The sequence below is a fragment of the Lipophrys pholis genome, assembly GCF_963383615.2.
Source record: "Lipophrys pholis genome assembly, chromosome: 18".
Classification (NCBI taxonomy): Eukaryota; Metazoa; Chordata; class Actinopteri; order Blenniiformes; family Blenniidae; genus Lipophrys; species Lipophrys pholis.
In genome coordinates this window covers 25,705,541-25,727,326 of record NC_137646.1, presented here as the reverse complement: position 1 = coordinate 25,727,326, position 21,786 = coordinate 25,705,541, and the positions used below count along the sequence as shown (strand labels likewise).

The 21,786-nt window shown below is 44.8% G+C and overlaps 2 protein-coding genes across 2 annotated transcripts in view; both read left to right on the top strand.

The window, feature by feature from the left end:
* trpc5a (transient receptor potential cation channel, subfamily C, member 5a) overlaps positions 1-6,676 on the top strand; it is a gene marked incomplete at its 3' end in the record, with an annotated part of 40,244 nt that extends 33,568 nt beyond the window's left edge. Inside the window, exons 16-17 of the mRNA XM_080485891.1 lie at positions 1,686-1,775; positions 5,630-6,676. Coding sequence (XP_080342017.1) covers positions 1,686-1,775; positions 5,630-6,676 — 1,137 coding nt within the window. The remainder of the gene's footprint in view (positions 1-1,685; positions 1,776-5,629) is intronic.
* A 12,532-nt stretch (positions 6,677-19,208) lies between these two features.
* On the top strand, positions 19,209-21,220 carry LOC308123410 (protein canopy homolog 3-like; the record flags this gene model as incomplete). Its single annotated transcript, XM_080485895.1, has 2 exons — positions 19,209-19,457; positions 21,087-21,220. The coding sequence occupies exons 1-2, from the start codon at positions 19,349-19,351 to the stop codon at positions 21,218-21,220; spliced, it is 243 nt and encodes an 80-aa protein (XP_080342021.1). The 5' UTR covers positions 19,209-19,348.
* Positions 21,221-21,786: the final 566 nt, after the last annotated feature.

The window sequence follows — 21,786 nt, the reverse complement described above, 5'->3', positions numbered from 1 at the left end:
GGTCTGTTTCTAGTCTATTTCTGGTCATTTTCTAGTATGTTTCTGATCTGTTTCTGGTCTCTTCCTAATCTGTTTCTGCTCTGCTTCTAGTCTGTTTCTAATTTGTTTCTGGTCTCTTCCTAGTCTGCTTCTGGTCTGTTTCTAGTCTGTTTCTGTTCTCTTTCTAATCTGTTTCAGGTCATTTTCTGGTCTCTTCCTAGTCTGTTTCTGGTCTGTTTCTAGTCTGTTCCTGGTCTGTTTCTGGTCTATTTCTGGTTGTTTTCTAGTCTGTTTCTAATCTGTTTCTGGTCTCTTTCTAATCTGTTTCTGGTCTGCTTCTAGTCTGTTTCTAATTTGTTTCTGGTCTCTTCCTAGTCTGTTTCTGGTCTGTTTCTAATCTGTTTCTGGTCTGTATCTAGTCTGTTTCTAGTGTGTTTCTAATCTGTTTCTGGTCTCTTTCTAATCTGTTTCTGGTCAGTAACAATACCAAGCTTCGAGAGAAAAAAGCTAGTATCTTAGAATAAACAACAACTGAAAACAAATATTTCCATTAAAGTCAGTAGATGAAAGACAATGACAGACGAACGCAGACTAAACTAGAAACCTAACATGTCTTTACAGAATCACAAGTAAACGCTTCAATGAATGAATTAAATTCTTAGAATTTAACTGACAGCCTTCAGCTCTTTAAAAATCAGGATATTGTTTTTGGCGACTGTGAGCGTCGTCATCGTGTATTTTTACACCTCGGCGCTGGCAGCGCCCGGCAGAGACGGGAGCGCCAGTACTTTTCAGATTTGGCTGCTGCCGGTTGTTACTTTGATGTCCATCCTTTTTTTTTTTTTTTTTTTTTTTTTTGAAAGGACTGTTGCAGGAATCCGTCCTTCACTTGAAACAGAGTGTGTGGTGTGTGTTTTGGCCGAGGCGGAGAGTGACAGCACGCCAGACCGTCCCGTTTGGCAGCCGCAGGTGTCGACTGTGGGAGGACGCTCTATTTGTGTGTGCGTGTGTGTGTGTGTGTGTGTGTGTGTGTGTGTGTGTGTGTGTGTGTGTGTGTGTGTGTGTGTGTGTGTGTGTGTGTGTGTGTGTGTGTTACCACCCACTGAGCACCAAATGCTTGTGAAATTTGTCTTTGGTCTGTAAATCAATGAGGGCGACCCGCCTCATTGGCTGATTACTTAATGAGTCGCTCACATTTAAATTCGGCCAATTAGCTGAACTGTGTGTGTGTGTGTGTGTGTGTGTGTGTGTGTGTGTGTGTGTGTGTGTGTGTGTGTGTGTGTGTGTGTGTGTGTGTGTGTGGTGCCTCAGTATAAAACTGACAGTTTGTTTAAATAAAGCAGATATATATATTTTTTTTTCATTTCTAATAATTCACTTAATAAACTCCGTTTACACAAAACTGCTTTCAACATTTTGTGCGTCCGTTTACAGAAACGGAGCTTGGAGCAACTTTTTGAAAACAGCTCCCAAGCGGATCTACTCTGTCTCCATGGAAACGAGGGAAAAACGATACTTAATCGCAACTCTCCGTCCTCGCCCTGACTCCGTATCCATGGAAACGGGGGAAAACGCAACTTTTCTGAAATCCTGTTATCGGCGACTTTATTAGCGTAGCACACGTTAGCGACAGCATCGACTGCGGAATGTAGGAAAATAGAGAGAACTGTATTGAGACTAGTAACCATGGCAACCGCCCCCTACAGGAAGTGATCCGGAGCCTGGTGAAGAGATACGTGGCGGCCATGATTCGCAGCGCCAAGACGGACGAGGGCCTGACGGAGGAAAACTTCAAGGTGAGCGAGTAGCTGTCGTCATGGAAACACGTTCAACAGACAGTCAACAAGTGTGTATTTGATTTTACGTGAACTCCTTCCTGTACTTTGTGCAATGCGGAACCTGAGTATTTTTTTAGACGTATTATCACATTTAGTAAATCAGACCCTGATTACCATATTTTCTGGACTACAAGTCCCACCATTGTATTTTGTATGTAACATCACATTTAGCAAATCAGACTCTATGTACCGTGTTTTCTAGACTATAAGTCTCACCTGAGTATGTTTTATCTGTAATATTACATTTAGTAAATCAGACCCTAATTACCATATTTTCTGGACTACAAGTCCCACCATTGTATTTTGTATGTAATATTACATTTAGTAAATCAGACCCTGATTACCATATTTCATGGACTATAAGTCTCAGCTGAGTATTTTTTCATTTAATGTTGTGTATTTCATGAAAGCAAAAAATATATTTATGAATTAAATATAAATTCATCAGATTTTATTCTGTTTTTGGGAAAGAATAAAAAAGGAAAAAAAGATGAGGAAAATAGAGAAAAATAGAAAAAGAAATGGAACAATTAAAAAGGGCCGACTATGTTATGGAAGAAACTTATAACTGAACCAATACAAAGATACGCATGTATAAAAGCTGTATACAAAATATATACTACATATAATTTAATTTACTTCAGGGGCCACATACAGTTCAGTTTCATCTTAAGTGAGCCGGACAAGTAAATTATTCTAATTTCCTTTAAATTTACACTTGAAAGTTTTTCTTTGTTGTATTTTACAGTATACGTGATGAAATTGTCTATAATTTTGCAAGATCAAACAGTCAGTACTGAAAATGATTGCAATCTCAACAGAAAGTCAATTTTAATGAAACATTCTGGTGCAAAATCCAGTAAAATGTAAAAAAAAAAAGAACCTTGTATAAATCCTCTAGAACCTCCTTGTTTGGTTTGTGGCTGAAGCTGCTGGACTTCCGACTGGAGCGCAGCGAGGAGCCCTGACGAATCTGGCCTCTTTCGTAACTCGGCTGATTGTCTGCCGTTTGTAAACTGTCAGAAAATAGTGAGAAATGCAAATCAAGTGTTTCCCCGCATGGGAAGTGACACTATCTGTTGTTAGCTGCTGTTTTTCAGTCAAACTCAAACCAGAGCAGGAATCACATTCATGGTTATTGTCAGATTTTAACTGGAATGTGGCTCCCAAACCATGTAGCATGTAGCATCGCTGGCGTGTGAGCCCTATAGCTCTATAGCATGTAGCATCGCTGGCGTGTGATCCCTATAGCTCTTTAGCATGTAGCATCACTGGTGTGTGAGACCTCTAGCTCTTTAGCATGTAGCATCGCTGGTATGTGAGCCCTATAACTCTTTAGCATGTAGCATCGCTGGCGTGTGAGCCCTATAACTCTTTAGCATGTAGCATCGCTGGCGTGTGAGCCCTATAGCTCTTCAGCATGTAGCATGTAGCATCGCTGGCGTGTGAGCCCTATAACTCTTCAGCATGTAGCATCGCTGGCGTGTGAGCCCTATAACTCTTTAGCATGTAGCATCGCTGGCGTGTGAGCCCTATAGCTCTTCAGCATGTAGCATGTAGCATCGCTGGCGTGTGAGCCCTATAGCACTTTAGCATGTAGCATCGCTGGTATGTGAGCCCTATAGCTCTTTAGCATGTAGCATCGCTGGCGTGTGAGCCCTATAACTCTTTAGCATGTAGCATGTAGCATCGCTGGCGTGTGAGCCCTATAGCACTTTAGCATGTAGCATCGCTGGGGTGTGAGCCCTATAGCTCTTTAGCATGTAGTATGTAGCATCGCTGGTATGTGAGCCCTATAGCTCTTTAGCATGTAGCATGTAGCATCGCTGGGGTGTGAGCCCTACAGCTCTTTAGCATGTAGCATCGCTGGGGTGTGAGCCCTATAGCTCTTTAGCATGTAGTATGTAGCATAGCTGGTATGTGAGCCCTATAGCTCTTTAGCATGTAGCATGTAGCATCGCTGGGGTGTGAGCCCTACAGCTCTTTAGCATGTAGCATCGCTGGGGTGTGAGCCCTATAGCTCTTTAGCATGTAGTATGTAGCATAGCTGGTATGTGAGCCCTATAGCTCTTTAGCATGTAGCATGTAGCATCGCTGGGGTGTGAGCCCTACAGCTCTTGAGCATGTAGCATGTAGCATCGCTGGTGTATAGTGCTGGTTCTGCAGCACTGCTGATGGACTGTAAGTTGATTCTCACTCTCAATTAAACTTAGACTTTCGATCCTCTTCTGAGCAAAATGTGAGAGAGAAAAGAAAAGAAAGGAGGAGTGGGGTGAGGAGGGTAAGAGGGAGAGAGAGGAGGTGGAGGACTTCCTCTACGAGCCGCAGGTTCAACTCCCGGCTCTCAGGAAGAGGCTGAAGAGGAGGCACTATGCCGGTGAATAGAGGGCGAGCGAGGCCGAGAGAGAGAGAGAGAGAGAGAGAGAGAGAGAGAGAGAGAGAGAGAGAGAGAGAATGGGTGAAACTGGGAGTGAAAAGAAGGAGGTGAAGGAAAAGAGGAAAAACCTTCACTCTCTCACTTCAGTTCATTTTAATTCCACGGTCGTTAAAAACTTCTAAAGAAATTGTTTTCAACTGAAACGACACAAGACGACGTCCAACAACCGAGAAGTCTTCAGCCAGATATCAATGAGTCTTCCTCACTTCTTCTGCTCTTCTTCTGCTCTTCTTCCTCACTTCTTCCTCTCTTCTTCCTCTCTTCTTCTTCTGCTCTTCTTCTTCCTCTCTACTTCCTATCTTCTTCTTCCTCTCTTCTTCCTCACTTCTTCCTCTCCACTTCTTCCTCTCTTCTTCTGCTCTTCTACCTTGTTCTTCCTCTCTACTTTTTTCTCTTCCTCCTTACCTCTTCCTCTCTACTTCTTCCTCTCTACTTCTTCCTCTCTACTTCTTCCTCTCTACTTCTTTCTCTCTACTTTTAAAGTGAACAATGAGGAAACTATGGTAAGATTGTACTGAAAGAGCCTTTCTGCGTCTGTCACTTGAACAGAATCCATCGACCTGGAATATTAATAAAACATTGTACCGTTGGCGGTTGTTGGGATTCGTACCGTAAACGGTGAAAAACTGGATTTCTCTGATATGGTTCTTTTCCGCCGCGTCCTCCAATCAACACTTAACATCGTTAAGGGGGGGATTGGGAATCTAACCTTCAACCTTCAATTTAAGAGACAACCGACTTTCACAAGAAGCGTACTTACCGTGATTTCTGGACCAGAAGTCACTCTGGACTGTACGTCGCAATAAGAGAAAAAATGAAAATGAAAATCATTTCATCTGGAAAGACAGTTCAGTCTGTCGGCATGAAAAAGATTACTGGCAGTTTGGTCCATCTCCACCACACAAGTGATCAGTCGTATTTTAATCATGTTTGGCATGGAGCCCCGCTACTGTGTGAGCCCCGCAGCTCGCACGAGTGCGGATTTACGTGATGTCCCTGAACGCATCACCAAAAGCTGTCAGCTGCGGGCCAACATCGCAGCTCGGACACACAGTTCGGCCAAACGTGTTTCTGAAAGCATTTGAAATAAGCTGTGCCGTTGAAAAGTTAATAGAAGTGTGCCTGCTGTGAGGGGGCGTGGTCTGTGGTAAGGGGCGTGGCCTACGAGCTCTGTAGAAAGCAGAGTGATCTCTCCGAGCGAATAGCCGCCCACGGATACCGCCAGACTCTGCCCACGCCGGCGTGGTACAATGTTATGATGGAAAACGACCGAACCGGAGTTCAAACCTGTCGCCGTCGAGGTTTTTCAGTTTTGTAATCTTAAGTTGTTTTCATCAGTTTGAAGATCCTAAATGTCTTTCTGTCTCGTTTTCAGGAGTTGAAGCAGGACATCTCCAGTTTCCGCTACGAGGTCCTGGATCTCCTCGGCAACCGGCGCCCCCCCCGGCGCCACTACTCCTCCTCCAGCGAGACGGCGAGAGACGACGGCGCCGCGGCCTCCGAAGATGACAGCGAGTCAGGCGACGGCGGCGGCGGCGTGGGAGTGCCGCGGTCGAAGAGCGTGACCTTCGTGACCCCGGAGGACGACGACGGGCAGCCGGACCCCAACCTGGGCGTGTCGGCGCTGGTGCGCTCCATCTCCGGGATGACGCAGATCCAGAGGGGCGACGAGGACGAGGAGGGCGAGCCGGAGGAGGGCGTCAGGTGGCGGGGGGACGAGGAGGACGAGGACGAGGACGAGGAGGGGAAACCAAAGAGCAACGGGCTGAAGACGACCGTCGTCTCTCCGTCCTCCGCCGCCGTCCGCCCCTCGCCTTCGTCGTCCTTCGCCTCGTTCGCGACGTCGCTCAGTCGCACGAGGAGCCGCCTGCAGCGGCTCTCGGCCCCGACGGCGAAGGCGGACTCGTTCAAGCGTCTCTCCTACCTGTTCTCCCGCTCCAAGCGCAAAGCCCCGCCCATGCCCCTCCCCCTGCCGTCCCCGCCGTCGTACACCATCTCCGACGGGCTGCTCCGCCCGCTGGGGGGCCGCGGGGGCCACTCCGACTTCGGACTCAGCGACGTGACCCGGAGCGAGACGCGCCTGAACGAGGTGGGCCGCTCCGTCGACCTCGGCAACCCGTCGTTCTCGCCACGGCGGGCGAACGGGCGGGACTTGCTCCTGACGCTGCCCCTCCCACCGCCGTGCCCCTGCCAATCCCTGCACTGTGCTTCCAACATGTCCGAGTCCAGCTCGCGCCTCCTGGACTCCAGCGAGGACGTTTTCCAGGGCGGCGGCGAGGGCGGCGGCGGCGGCGGCGGAGGGAGGGGCGGGGGAAGCGGGGGAGGAGGGGTGATGATGATGGGCGGGTGGGTGGGACCCTGTGATGATGTCATAGAGGACAGCTGCGAGGTCATAGAGGACTCCGTCACCACGCAGCTATAGGAGAGACGGAAAACGGCCAAACTGTTTCTTTTCTTTCTTTTTTTTTTTCTTTCTTTTTTTGGAGTTTGTTTGCGACGTGGCGGAGTTCGTACGCAGACGGAGAGAGAGAGAGAGAGAGAGAGAGAGGTGCGAGGAATCCGTTCCGGGACTCAGGAAGCATGGATTCAGGAATCGTGGAGTTCTTCCCGCTAAAGAGACGGGGGACGAGGACAGACGGGATTCCTAAAGCGGTAGAAGCTCGCGGAGACAGTTTGGCGTCGTCTTGTTGCCTCATTGAGACGTTTGAGGGCAGAATTTGCACTTTTTATCACTGTTACCGTTTTGTTCCGGATGTAAGACGACCCTGACTGCAGGACGACGCCCGCCAAAGTTTTCTGTGGCGACATTTGTTTTATTTTGGAAACTAAAGATGGTAAAACTTCTGGAATTCTACATTTTTACATACTGGTAGCTTTGTCAAACTTCGCAGATGTTTCTGGGTTAATTATTTTTTTTTTCCTCACACTTGTTTCTCCAATGGGTCTTTGGCTAAGCCCCGCCCCCTTTAGCTACTGTTGCTAACTCAGATATGCTGTTGCAGAGGACCTTTGGCTAAGCCCCGCCCCCCTTAGCTACTGTTGCTAACTCAGATATGCTGTTGCAGAGGATTTTTGGCTAAGCCCCGCCCCCTTTAGCTACTGTTGCTAACTCAGATATGCTGTTGCAGAGGACCTTTGGCTAAGCCCCGCCCCCTTTAGCTACTGTTGCTAACTCAGATATGCTGTTGCAGAGGGCCTTTGGCTAAGCCCCGGGAAGCTCCCCACTGCTAGAGCGACGTGATTTAATATTAAGGTTTTACGGGACATTGCCTTACTTTGGAACAAAGACGTCCTTAATCCACAGGAGGCATTTGTCCATGTTTTGTTTGGGAAAAGGGACAAACTACCCTCCGTAGTTTATCGTTGACCTTGACTTGAATCGCCCAGAAAACAGCGTTGCCGCCCCGAATGCTTCTGTTTTACCATGAGATTGTTAGTCCCAGTTAGTCCCAGCTCCGGACGGTGGGTAGTTTAGTGCTATTGGTTCCTTTGCATTGGGGGCGGGGCTTAGCCAGAGGTCCACCTGCTCCTCGCTGCCAATCAAAACACTTTGAGCATTTGAAATCCTTCGATTGGCTCGTTTTTGACCATTCGACCCCGGGCGTGGGACGACCTCACGTTGTCCGGACGAATCCCCGGCAGGAACGTCTCGTCTTATATCCGGACAAATACGGTATTTAGCACTTTTCACGGACGTCGTCACAAAGTGCTTTACGATTCCAGAACGCGGAGGCGAGGCACGACGTTGGGGCCGAGCGTCGGAAGGAAAACGGCGGCCCGGCCCAGAGACTTTCGGATCCAGATCGAGGAACCGGTGGAGATCGGCGAGGTTTGGCTCCAGAGGGTCAACGAGCATCCAGAGAGTCCAAACTGTCTTCCGTGGCGTCGGCGACTTCCCCTTTGCATGCCACAAGGAGGGAAACACGTTTCCTCCGCCCGAGATCCAAAACCTGCATGAATGATACGGAACCTCCACGGACGTCTCTCACCTTCTAACCAAAGTTTGAATCCCTAACGGAATAAAAACAAGAGGCGCTGGATTAAACCCTCTGGAAAACCACTGGAATATAAAAACTACCCTTTCTTTCTTTTTACTTCCCGTCTCAGCCAGATGAAGGAGTCCCAGTAGAACCCCAGGTGAACGCTTGTCGGATTAACGCCCGATCGCCCGCACCCTCTCTCTCTCTGCAACCAACAAGGGCCAAGGAACTTTGTTTTGTCCTAATACCAGTTATACTAGTAATAATAATAATACAATAAGAGACTTCTAATAATAATAATAATAACGAGGACTATTCTGGTTTCTAAAGACTGTGTTTGCTTCTATTTGAGTTGCCGACGGTATTCTGGCTTCTCGTTCAGCTCTTCCTTAATACGTACACTTTAAACCTGGCGAATGGGAAAATGAAGGGATATTTATGAGGAGAGGAAGCAAGGATGGGCGAACGAATGGATGGATGGATGGATGGATGGATGGATGGATGGATGGATGGATGGATGGATGGATGGATGGATGGATGGATGAATGGAGAGAAAGGCAAAAACAAAAAGTGGGTTTCCGAACGAAGGGAGGCTAACTATGTGGCCAATACACTTCAATCTGTACACGTGTGTCGTGACACAGCGATCGGCCATAACATTAAGACTACCCGCCAAATCAAGTGTGTGGTCGTGGGGGGGTGGGGGGGGAGGGGGGGGTGGGGGGGGAGGGGCGTCAAAAGAACCAATTCCAAAAAGTGATTTTGCGTTTTTGCTTCAGTAAAGTCACGCAGCGATGTTTGGCGGAAACGCTGAAAACGATGTATTTTTTATGTTGGGCCACTAGAGGGTGCTGTTGGTTGTTTTTTGTGATGAAACCACACACACACACACACACACACACACACACACACACACACACACACACACACACACACACACACACACACACACACACACACACACACACACACACACACACACACACACACACACACACACACACACACACACACACAGCAACAACAATCAGCACTTTAACAGTGAAGTCCGTTTGACCGATGGCTTCGCCCGCCGGTGGTCTTAATGTTATGGCCGACCTGCTGTCCGTCCTCAGATTGGTGCTTTATTCTCCGTTGAGGCATAAATCTGCTTCTAATCCACACCTCAGCCTCAGATTTACGCTCGAATCGTTCGGCTACCGCAGAGGACGGAGGTAGCGATGGATGAAGACGAAGAGGAGGAGGAGGAGGAGGAGGAGGAGGAGAAAGAGAGGAGGAAACTAAACTGAATGAGACGAGGGAAAAGCAGAAGACGAGTGTTTCTGTGTGCGCAGGAGGTTTGATATAGAGATATTTCACTAGAATTTCATCATGATTTTTAATGATTGATTTGATCCTCTCTCTCTCTCTCTCCCTCTCTTGCTCTCTCTCTCTCACACCCTCTCTGGCTCTCTCTCTCTCTCTTGCTCCCTCTCTCTTGTTCGCTCTCTCTCTCCCTCGCTCTCTCCCTCTCTCTCTCCATCCCTCTCTCGCTCCCTCGCTCTCCCTCGCTCTCTCTCTCTCTCCCTCTCTCTCCCTCGCTCTCTCTCCCTCGCTCTCCCTCGCTCTCTCTCTCTCGCTCCCTCTCTCTCTCTCTCTCGCTCTCCCTCGCTCTCTCTCTCTCTCTCTCTCGCTCCCTCTCTCTCTCTCGCTCTCCCTCGCTCTCTCTCTCTCTCTCACCCTCTCTCGCTCCCTCTCTCTCCCTCTCTCCCTCGCTCCCTCTCTCTCACACTCTCTCACTCCCTCTCTTTCTCTCCCTCTCTCTCTCTCCCTCGCTCCCTCTCTTTCTCTCCCTCTCTCTCTCTCCCTCGCTCCCTCTCTCTCTCTCTCTCTCCCTCTCTCTCCCTCCCTCTCTCTCTCTCTCTCTCTCTCTCTCTCTCTCTCTCTCTCCCTCTCTCTCCCTCCCTCCCTCTCTCTCTCTCTCTCTCTCTCTCTCTCTCTCTCTCTCTCTCTCTCTCTCTCTCTCTCTCTCTCGCAATCAGAGGCTGTTGAATTATAACGACTCAGCGGTGAAAGTGGAGAAATTCTGCATGTTTGATCAGAAAAATGTTTAAAAAAAACCTGTTACCTGCAACACACACACACACACACACACACACACACACACACACACACACACACACACACACACACACACACACACACACACACACACACACACACACACACACACGGTGTGATGAGTAGCTGGTGGCCAAACGCTTCGCCCCTCGGTGTCTCGAGTCGTCGCTCTGCAGAATGACATCACTTCCTGCTTCATTCTTCACTTCGTCTTTGTTTCCAGCGCGACGTCTCACGACATAATCTGTATTCCTCCTCTAACATCAGATTATAGAGCATCTTCCTCTAACATCCAGATTATAGAGCATCTTCCTCCTAACATCCAGATTATAGAGCACATTCCTCCTCTAACATCAGATTATAGAGCATCTTCCTGTAACATCCAGATTAAAGAGCATCTTCCTGTAACATCCAAATTATAGAGCACCTTCCTCCTAACATCCAGATTAAAGAGCATCTTCCTGTAACATCCAGATTATAGAGCATCTTCCTCCCTGACCTCTAAATGTGAAATTTTCACACAAACTGAACATGGAGGGAAACAGGCGGCGCTGGAGAAAGAGAGCGACTCCATTGGTGTCATGCATTATTCAAACACACACACACCCACACACACACACACACACACACACACACACACACACACACACACACACACACACACACACACACACACACACGCAAGCTGCAGGTTTCACTGTAAATCATTGGAGGCGTCTGCAGCCTCCAGTCCACTTTAATAATCCTGTGTTATCACTATGATGTGAAACACACACACACACACACACACACACACACACACACACACACACACACACGCTGCTCTCCCATGATTCTGCCGCCTCGTTCACGCGACGACGTTTCCAGTGAAAACGCACCATTTTTGCGTTTCGTGTTCCTCGTTGCCCGGCAACGTTTGTAAAACAACGTTTGTAAAACAACGTTTGTAAAACAACGTTTCGTGGCGATTCTGACTTCTGGCGGGTTTTTGGTCGACGCTACTCATCACACACGGAACCCGACGCGGTGCAGGTTCCCCCGACTCGCCCCCCTGGAGGGATTTTCAGCTTTAAAGGTGAAACATGGAACCCGTTCCTTGTTTTTCTGGATTCCCACCTGGACGAATGTACGACTGTGTTCTTTTTCTAGAAGCGGACGGCTAGCGCACGTTGTTGAACTCTTTAATAAAGGCATCCTTAGAAAAGTGAGTCGTGGTCGGACTGATTCTTCCACGACGTTCCGCCAGGTTCTTCTTCCCCGGAGACTCATGTTACCCATCATGCATCACTTCTGCCCGTTTCCGGGACGTTTTCTAGAAAGACTCATCGTTTGTTGTGTTTTCAATGAGTGTTTGTACTTTTTGAAAACTGTTCCCAACTTGTTTTTGAAAGTTGAATCTCCGCCTCAGCAGGTAAAACCAGCGACACGTCTGCTCGCCATGGAGGCGACGGACCAACGCCGGTTTTCCTTCTTTAGTTTTTGTTCCTGACTTTTCCTCTTGTTTTGGTTTAATCTTCATTGTTTAGTCACGATTTGCTATTTTTAGTTTTAACTTTTCTTTATTTTGGTCAATTTTGTTTTTGGTTGTTTTTTTGCCATGATTTTATTTATTTATTTATTTATTTATTTATTTATTTATTTATTTATTTATTTATTTATTTTAATCGTAAAAACCAGAACAAAAATTCTGAACAAAAAAACTTTTGTAACTTTTATTTTTAACATAAAACTTCTTGTTTGTTTTTTTTGTTTTTTCGTATTTTTAGTTTATTGTTTTACGTAGTACCTTTCTATGGGTCCTAACTTTTCTATTTTCATTGTGACCTAAAACATTTTTTTATACTTTTTGATTTTTATGATTTAATTTCAGTTTTGTTTCATCCAAACTTGTTTTTTTTTTCAGATTTTTTCTATTTTGGTAAAATTTTGTTTGTCAACTGTTATTTGTTTAAAACTTCAGTTTTTGGTCTCAAGCTTAATTTTTGTCATTTTTTTTGCTGTAACATTAATTTTCTTGTTTTTGATCTAAACGTCTTTTTTTTTTCTTTGTTGTAACTTTTTATTCTTTATTTTTTATGTTTATATATTTTTCTATATTTTCGCGAGTTCCCTTTAAAGGCTTAAAACGTAATATTGTGTTCAGACACACGTACAGACAGTACTTCTAAGTATAACGTACAAGACAGAACTACAGTTTTTAGCAGCTTTAGCATCAATATTAAATCTAGATTAAAACCTTCCAGGTTTTAAATTCTTGTTTTTTGAGATAAAAGTCATGTGATTCCAATGAACTGTTCTTCTGTTGATCACCTTTAGCTGTGAGGAAGAGGAGGAGGAGGAGGAAGAAGGAGGAGGAAACTGGTGAGCGGCGGTGGCGGCGACGCTCTGCACTGCGGCGCGCTCTATTTTTAGCCGCGTTGGGAGAGACGAGGACTCGTCGGAGGTTAAATTGACGTCCAGTCGGGCCGACCGTCTCCCTCTGACAGCCGCCCGCCACAAACCTGCTCGTACATGAAGGAGCCAGGAGGCGGCGGTGTGGCGATGGCGGCGGTGTGGCGATGTGGCGGTGTGGCGGTGGCGGCGCGGTGTGGCGGTGGCGGCGCGGCGGTGTGGCGGCGCGGCGGTGTGGCGGCGCGGGGTGGTGTGGCGATGGCGGCGCGGGGTGGGGTGGTGTGGTGGTGGCGCCGCGGGGTGGTGTGGCGGTGGCGGCGCGGCGGTGTGGCGATGGCGGCGCGGGGTGGTGTGGCGGTGGCGGCGCAGGGTGGTGTGGCGGTGTGGTGTGGCGATGGCGGCGTGGGGTGGTGTGGCGGTGGCGGCGCGGCGGTGTGGCGATGGCGGCGCGGGGTGGTGTGGTGGTGGCGCCGCGGGGTGGTGTGGCGGTGGCGGCGCGGCGGTGTGGCGATGGCGGCGCGGGGTGGTGTGGCGGTGTGGCGATGGCGGCGCGGGGTGGTGTGGCGGTGAGGCGGTGGCGGCGCGGGGTGGTGTGGCGGTGGCGGCGCGGGGTGGTGTGGTGGTGTGGTGTGGCGGTGTGGCGATGGCGGCGTGGGGTGGTGTGGCGGTGTGGTGTGGCGGTGTGGCGATGGCGGCGCGGGGTGGTGTGGCGGTGAGGCGGTGGCGGCGCGGGGTGGTGTGGCGGTGTGGCGATGGCGGCGTGGGGTGGTGTGGCGGCGCGGCGGCCCGATGGAAGGAACTCAGCTGATTTTCATTGATTCTAGAGACGAACTGATGTTTCAGCCGCGACAGATAATTAGCCTCCGCTATGATTAGCCTGCAAGCTAGCGCTAACATTAGCATTCGAGTCGTATCTTTTCACATTGAAGGTCGACAGATTTAGAGCCGTCGCTTCCGCCAGAACTCTCACTTACTTTTGTTCCCGGAGTCGTAGCTGCTAATAGCACGGTTAGCAGGGAAGCTACTAGCGTCTGCTAGCTATTAGCATGACAGGCTTGTTTTTTTTAACGGCCTTTAAGGACCTTTCACATTCAGATAGTCCGGGACTGTGGTGTGTGTGTGTGTGTGTGTGTGTGTGTGTGTGTGTGTGTGTGTGTGTGTGTGTGTGTGTGTGTGTGTGTGTGTGTGTGTGTGTGTGTGTGTGTGTGTGTGTGTGTGTGTCTCAGAGGTTCAATAACAGTCCAGTTATTTTTCCAAGAGGTACTTCAGTTCGCTGCTGAACGCCAAAAGGACAGCTTCTCTCTCTCACACACACACACACACACACACACACACACACACACACACACACACACACACACACACACACACACACACACACACACACACACACACACACACACACACACACACTGATTGCTGTGTGTCTCATAGCAGAGCTTGACACTGAGTTGGTGGAGGGGAGGCTGATGTAGAGAGAGAAAGATGAAAGATGGTTTTTATTCAGCAGTGCGGCCCACACAACGGGCGAACGAGGACTCTCTCTCTCTCTCGCTCTCTCTCTCTCTCTCTCTCTCTCTCTCTCTCTCTCTCTCTCTCTCTCTCCCTTTCAGCCTTTCCTTCAATAAAATAATAGCGCATTCAGATGATATAGCGGCTTGTTGAAAAGCTCTCGCTCTCTCAACACGTACGGCACAAAAAGAGCAAAATAAAGAGGAGGCCTTTTATTTTCTTTCTCTCTTTTCTCTTTTATCAGTTTAATGCAATAAAAGCTCCAAATGGCGAAGCAAACAGAGCAAACAGAGCAAACAGAGCAAACAGAGCAAACAGAGCAAACAGAGCAACCTGATCCCTGAAAGCCTCGCGGGGCGAGCGAGCCGCCACCACAGCTCATCTCATACAGAATCACGCTTCAGAACCACGAAAGCCCACGACCTGTTTTCAGAACTGTTTGGGGTTGTTTTTTTTTTGCCTCTTTTATTTTGAAGAGACACTCAGCTTTGAGTCCTTTTGTCCATGGAGCGACGGTGTGAGGGAACTTTATGAAATCCTCTTCCAGACTGATGAAGTGGTTCTGAATGTCTCGTGGTAACTTTACTTCCTATCAACATTTTGTTTTTCGTTTCTGTCGTAATTTTTACTTTTTTTTTCTTTTTTTTTTTACTTAACTTTTTGGGCCGTAACTCGTTTTTTAGTCGTAATGGAAATTTTTTGCATCGTGACTTTTCTATTCTGGTGGTAAGTTCTTTTGTTTGTTGGTAGCTCCTTATTTGGTCGTAACTTTTGGTTTGTTTGTCGCAGCTTTTGTTTTTCGCGGAACTTTCTTGGTCGTAACTTTTGTTCTTTCGCATCATAACTTTAGTTTTTTTGTTTGTAACTTTTGTATTTTGGTCGTAACTTTTGTTCTTTTGGTCGTAACTTTTGTTCTTTCACATCATAACTTTTGTTTTTTTGTTTGTAACTTGTATTTTGTTTGTAACTTTTGTATTTTGATCGTAACTTTTGTATTTTGATCGTAACTTTTGTTCTTTTGCATCATAACTTTAGTTTTTTTGGTCGTAACTTTTGTATTTTGGTCGTAACTTTTGTTCTTTCGCATCATAACTTTAGTTTTTTTGGTCGTAACTTTTGTATTTTGGTCGTAACTTTTGTTCTTTCGCATCATAACTTTTGTTTTTTTGTTCGTAACTTTTGTATTTTGGTCGTAACTTTTGTATTTTGGTCGTAACTTTTGTTCTTTCGCATCATAACTTTAGTTTTTTTGGTCGTAACTTTTGTATTTTGGTCGTAACTTTTATATTTTGGTCGTAACTTTTGTTCTTTAGCATCATAACTTTAGTTTTTTTGTTCGTAACTTTTGTATTTTGGTCGTAACTTTTGTATTTTGGTCGTAACTTTTGTTCTTTCGCATCATAACTTTAGTTTTTTTGGTCGTAACTTTTGTATTTTGGTCGTAACTTTTGTATTTTGGTCGTAACTTTTGTTCTTTCGCATCATAACTTTAGTTTTTTTGGTCGTAACTTTTGTATTTTGGTCGTAACTTTTGTTCTTTCGCATCATAACTTTTGTTTTTTTGGTCGTAACTTTTGTATTTACGTCGTAACTTTTGTATTTTGATCGTAACTTTTGTATTTTGATCCTAACTTTTGTTCTTTTGCATCATAACTTTAGTTTTTTTGTTTGTAACTTTTGTATTTTGGTCGTAACTTTTGTTCTTTCGCATCATAACTTTTGTTTTTTTGTTTGTAACTTGTATTTTGTTTGTAACTTTTGTATTTTGATCGTAACTTTTGTATTTTGGTCGTAACTTTTGTTCTTTCGCATCATAACTTTAGTTTTTTTGGTCGTAACTTTTGTATTTTGGTCGTAACTTTTGTTCTTTCGCATCATAACTTTTGTTTTTTTGTTCGTAACTTTTGTATTTTGGTCGTAACTTTTGTATTTTGGTCATAACTTTTGTTCTTTTGCATCATAACTTTAGTTTTTTTGGTCGTAACTTTTGTATTTTGGTCGTAACTTTTGTATTTTGGTCGTAACTTTTGTTCTTTCGCATCATAACTTTAGTTTTTTTGGTCGTAACTTTTGTATTTTGGTCGTAACTTTTGTTCTTTCGCATCATAACTTTTGTTTTTTTGGTCGTAACTTTTGTATTTTGGTCGTAACTTTTGTATTTTGATCGTAACTTTTGTTCTTTTGCATCATAACTTTAGTTTTTTTGGTCGTAACTTTTGTATTTTGGTCGTAACTTTTGTATTTTTGTCGTAACGTTTGTTCTTTCGCATCATAACTTTAGTTTTTTTGGTCGTAACTTTTGTATTTTCGTCGTAACTTTTGTTCTTTCGCATCATAACTTTAGTTTTTTTGGTCGTAACTTTTGTATTTTGGTCGTAACTTTTGTATTTTGGTCGTAACTTTTGTATTTTGGTCGTAACTTTTGTTCTTTCGCGTCATAACTTTAGTTTTTTTGGTCGTAACTTTTGTATTTTGGTCGTAACTTTTGTATTTTGGTCGTAACTTTTGTATTTTGGTCGTAACTTTTGTATTTTGGTCGTAACTTTTGTTCTTTCGCGTCATAACTTTAGTTTTTTTGGTCGTAACTTTTGTATTTTGGTCGTAACTTTTGTATTTTGGTCGTAACTTTTGTATTTTGGTCGTAACTTTTGTTCTTTCGCATCATAACTTTAGTTTTTTTGGTCGTAACTTTTGTATTTTGGTCGTAACTTTTGTATTTTGGTCGTAACTTTTGTTCTTTCGCATCATAACTTTAGTTTTTTTGGTCGTAACTTTTGTATTTTGGTCGTAACTTTTGTTCTTTCGCATCATAACTTTTGTTTTTTTGGTCGTAACTTTTGTATTTTGGTCGTAACTTTTGTATTTTGATCGTAACTTTTGTTCTTTTGCATCATAACTTTAGTTTTTTTGGTCGTAACTTTTGTATTTTGGTCGTAACTTTTGTATTTTTGTCGTAACTTTTGTTCTTTCGCATCATAACTTTAGTTTTTTTGGTCGTAACTTTTGTATTTTGGTCGTAACTTTTGTTCTTTCGCATCATAACTTTAGTTTTTTTGGTCGCAACTTTAGTTTTTTTTGTTTGTAACTTCCAGTTTTTGGTCGGAACCTTTTTATTTTGGTCCCCACTTTTGTTTCTTTGCTCGTGACTTTTGTTTTTTGATTCCTAATTTTTGTTTTTCACAGAATCTTTAATGTTTCTTAAAAACAGACTTCATTTATGAAGCGTTTTTTTTTCTTTTTTTTTTTTTTTTCCCCCAAAGCGCTTTACTTTGGTAGTGCTCATAACCGGTCATGACTTTCACTCTTTTGCGTGGTAACTTTTGCCTTTTCGTTGTAACTTGTGTTCTTTTCATTGTGACTTCTCGTTCACACACACTTACACACGGTTGTGCGGTTCCAGGACATTGTGGCGTCCCTCAGGGAGCGTCCTGAGGTCCTCTGCGGTCCACTGCAGACTCACAGAGTGTTTCATCATGGTAGTTCTGGAGCAGTTGTTGACGTCTGCTGGAGCGTAAACAAACGGACGCAGAGTCAAAATAACAACAATCAGTGACGATGAAGTCAAAAGTGAGACGAGCTTTTATCTTGAAATTTGCAGTAAATTTGCATTTCCCTCATTTCCATGGAGACGGCGCATTTTCAAAAAGTTTTGCTGTCCCAGATTTCCAGAGAGAGCCGGAGTCAGAGCGTTTTCGATAAGTTGACGTGAGGTCACGTCCACGCGGCAACGCCATTTCACGTAACGGCAATATTTTTATCCGATCGTCCGCACGGTGCAGCGTTTTAGTTTAGCAGCCTGAAAACTTTTTTTAAAAATGTTTTTATTTGGTCTTGATTTCAGATAATTAACTTGTTTCGCTGTCAAACTGTGAAAAAGCGTCTCTTTTGGTCCTAAAGGTCGCAGACCTCCACTTTAATGAAGAGACGATCATCGCATCAGGGTTACATAACAGCCTCAGCTGCAGCTGCAGCTGCAGCTTGGGTGCACACCGCCCTCTGGTGGAGACACCTGGTGATTACAACTCAATCCAGAGATTACATGTGGCAGGATCGAGTTTTAATGGGAGGAGAGAAGCAACAACATGAGGGAAGGAACGGTTGTGAGTTTGAATCCAGGAGGAAGAAAGTCACTTTGTTTCAGGTTCCAGGACTTTATTGTCTTTTTCATGACTTCACATGGAAACAAAAGTAGTTTCTGGACAAATAAATCAGGAAGTGGAATCGACACTGCAGCAGATTTAAACACCACGCTCATTTTCAAAATGACTTTTATCTGTTCGATTGAAAGAAAAAAAAAAAAGGGTTAAAAAAAAAAAAAAGCATAAATGACTAGAATTTGTAAAAGGAAATAAAAGCTTTAAAATAGAAAAAAAAATAACAATAATCGCTTAAACACAAGATAGATGGCTAAAATGTTCTTTCTTCCTTCATTCCTTCCTTGCATCCTTCGTTCCTGCTCTCCATCCATCCATTCTTCCCTCCTTCCTTCTCTCCATCCATCATCATTTCTTCCTTTTTTCATTCCTTCCTTTTGGTGGATTATCCCATGTTTATCACAAATTCCTCACAATCTTAGGATTTTAAGTATTTGATAATAATAATAATAATAATTATAATAATAGTTTCTTCTTCTTCTTCTTCTTTTGTGTTTAACAGCAGTTTGCATCCATAAAGTTGCATTAGCGCCCTCTGCTGGTTCTGTCTTCATTCTTTCCCACCTAAGTGAGTGAAGTTTAACACATTTAAGTCAATGCGATCACACTCACGTGTTTTTTTGTGACATTTTGTTTAGTTTAGTTGTTTATTCGACGTTTATTATTTTTTCAAACTTTTTTTTTTCTTTTAAATGACTGTGAAGTGACGTGGGCGTCTCGGCCCCGCCTCGTCTTCTCATTGGTCCAGCCTCTGCCACTTCTTGCTTTCTGGTTGGTCCTCGTCGCGGCGGACGCCCCGCCCATACCGGAAGTGGTGAGGTATTCGGAGGAGAAAGGAAAAAGAAGGAAGAAGATGGTAGAAAAGCCGCGAATAAATCGTCTCTTTCTGACTTTCCTCACGTGAAAAGAATTAAAAGCTTTTTGCGTGCGAGGCGAGCGTCCTGCCCTGGAGGGAGGATGTTGTTGTTGGCCTACGTGTCGGTTTTCTGGATGGTTTCGGCGGCGGGAGCAGCGAAGAAGAGCGAAGCCGAAGAGGACTGGGTGCATCTCCCCGACAGATGTGAAGGTAAAGCGGGTCAGGGGATCTCCGGGGGGAGGGGGCGGTGTCCCTGTCCCTGTCCCTCCTCAGGGGGCCCGGGGGCCTCCCGGGTGGCCTACAGAGGGAGCGGGAAGGAGGACGCCTCTCCCGGGGCTCGTCATGTGGAGATCCGCCCCGTGTTATCAGGCCTCAAGCTGAACCGGGCTCCACATTTAAGGGTCAAATATCAAAACAAAACCGACAAAATGTCTCCGAGTTCGAAATAGAATCATAAATATGTTTGTACTTTAAGATCAGATAACAGTGTTCGCTTTAAAATGTCAAAAACATCCGTATCTGTGCAAATAACCTCCCGATTACCGGTTAATATCTAATATTTCTGCTTCAAAAAAGCCATTTTATATCCTGTAAAATAGAATTTATCAAAATAAAAGTCAGATATCTGTTAGGATATTTCATGACGTCCAAAACGTCACGTGTTTTTAAAAAAGAAACAACTCACAATTCCCATTTAATTTATAATATTTTAACAGATTACAGAGTTTTATGCATCAAAAGCTAAATTTTATAACGTAAATTACAATTTATGAGGATGAGAAATCAGAGATCTGTTTATTTCATGAGTTATAAATGAGATCCTTTTTATATATAAGATGTGAGTATTTCTACACTGGATATCCTCAAAATAAGACGTATGCTGAAGTGTGGTGTTGTTTTCTATGATTTGCTGTTTGTTTCACGTGTAAAAGAATCATAATTTAGATTCAGTTTATAATTAAAGTTGTGTTTTTATGTGGGTTTCTACTTTAAGATGAAACAACGATGTCCTCTTTAAAATGTTAAAAACCTATATGCTCAAAAAACCCTTGGTTATCACTTACTTTCCTATATTTTTGCTTATTATTCAACAAATCACGAGTTTTCTGCTTCAAAATGCTCATTTTTTATCATGTAACATAGGATTTATGAGGATAGAAAGCAGATATTTGTCCGTTTATTTCAGGAATTATCAGTTGAATCAACTATTTGCTCTCAAAATTGTCCAAAATCTCTGGATTGCCAATTAATATCTTGGCTTAGAACGTGATCCGTGTGGAGAAACAGTAGTGAGTCCTCTGGTCCAGAGAATACGGTATTTCCTCTCGTACAGAGAATACGGTATTTCCTGGACAATAAGAAACAGCAGAGAGTCCTCTGGTCCAGAGAATACGGTATTTCCTCTGGTCCAGAGAATACGGTATTTCCTGGACAATAAGGAGCCGTAGTGAGTCCTCTGGTCCAGAGAATACGGTATTTCCTCCGTTCCAGAGAATACGGTATTTCCTGGACAATAAGGAACTGTAGTGAGTCCTCTGGTCAGAGAATACGGTATTTCCTCTGGTCCAGAGAATACGGTATTTCCTGGACAATAAGGAACCGTAGTGAGTCCTCTGGTCCAGAGAATACGGTATTTCCTGGACAATAAGGAACCGTAGTGAGTCCTCTGGTCCAGAGAATACGTATTTCCTGGACAATAAAGAACCGTAGTGAGTCCTCTGGTCCAGAGAATACGGTATTTCCTCTGGTCCAGAGAATACGGTATTTCCTCTGGTCCAGAGAATACGGTATTTCCTGGACAATAAGAAGTGACAAACAGTGTTTTGTCTCCGTCTCCAGTCTGTAAGTTCGTCAGCATTGAGATGAAGTCGTCCTTCGACGAGACGGGAAAAACCAAGGAGGTCATCGACACCACGTACGCTTTCATCGACGGGAGGAAGGGGGCGGAGCCTGTCAAATACGTCAAGTCGTAAGTGGTGGGTGGGGGGTGGGGGTGGGTCGTAGAGATAGAAAGAGAGAGAGAGAGAGAGAGAGAGAGCTCCAGCCATGACTGGGTGAGGCAGGAAGTTGGTTGGAATCACTTCCTGTTTTGTAGGAGAGAGAGAGAGAGAGAGAGAGAGAGAGAGAGAGAGAGAGAGAGAGAGAGAGAGAGAGAGAGAGAGAGAGAGAGAGAGAGAGAGAGAGAGAGAGAGAGAGAGAGAGAGAGAGAGAGAGAGATGAGAGAGGAGAGAGAGAGAGGAGAGAGGAGAGAGAGAGAGAGAGAGAGAGAGAGAGAGAGAGAGAGAGAGAGAGAGAGAGAGAGAGGTTCAGGCTGAAGCTTCTGCTTTTCCTCTCAACTGTAAAGTTTCACTTCACGAAGTTTCAGTGTAAAAGCTTTAGACTTTGAATTCAACTTTATTCATATGGCGCCAAATACAACGCTGAACCCCCCCCCCCCCCCCCCCCCCCAGTCCTGAGCTTTTCTGGATTTCAGTTTATATTTATTTAAAATGAATTTTAAAATGCAGAATGTTCTCATCTTAATAAAAACAAACTGCGT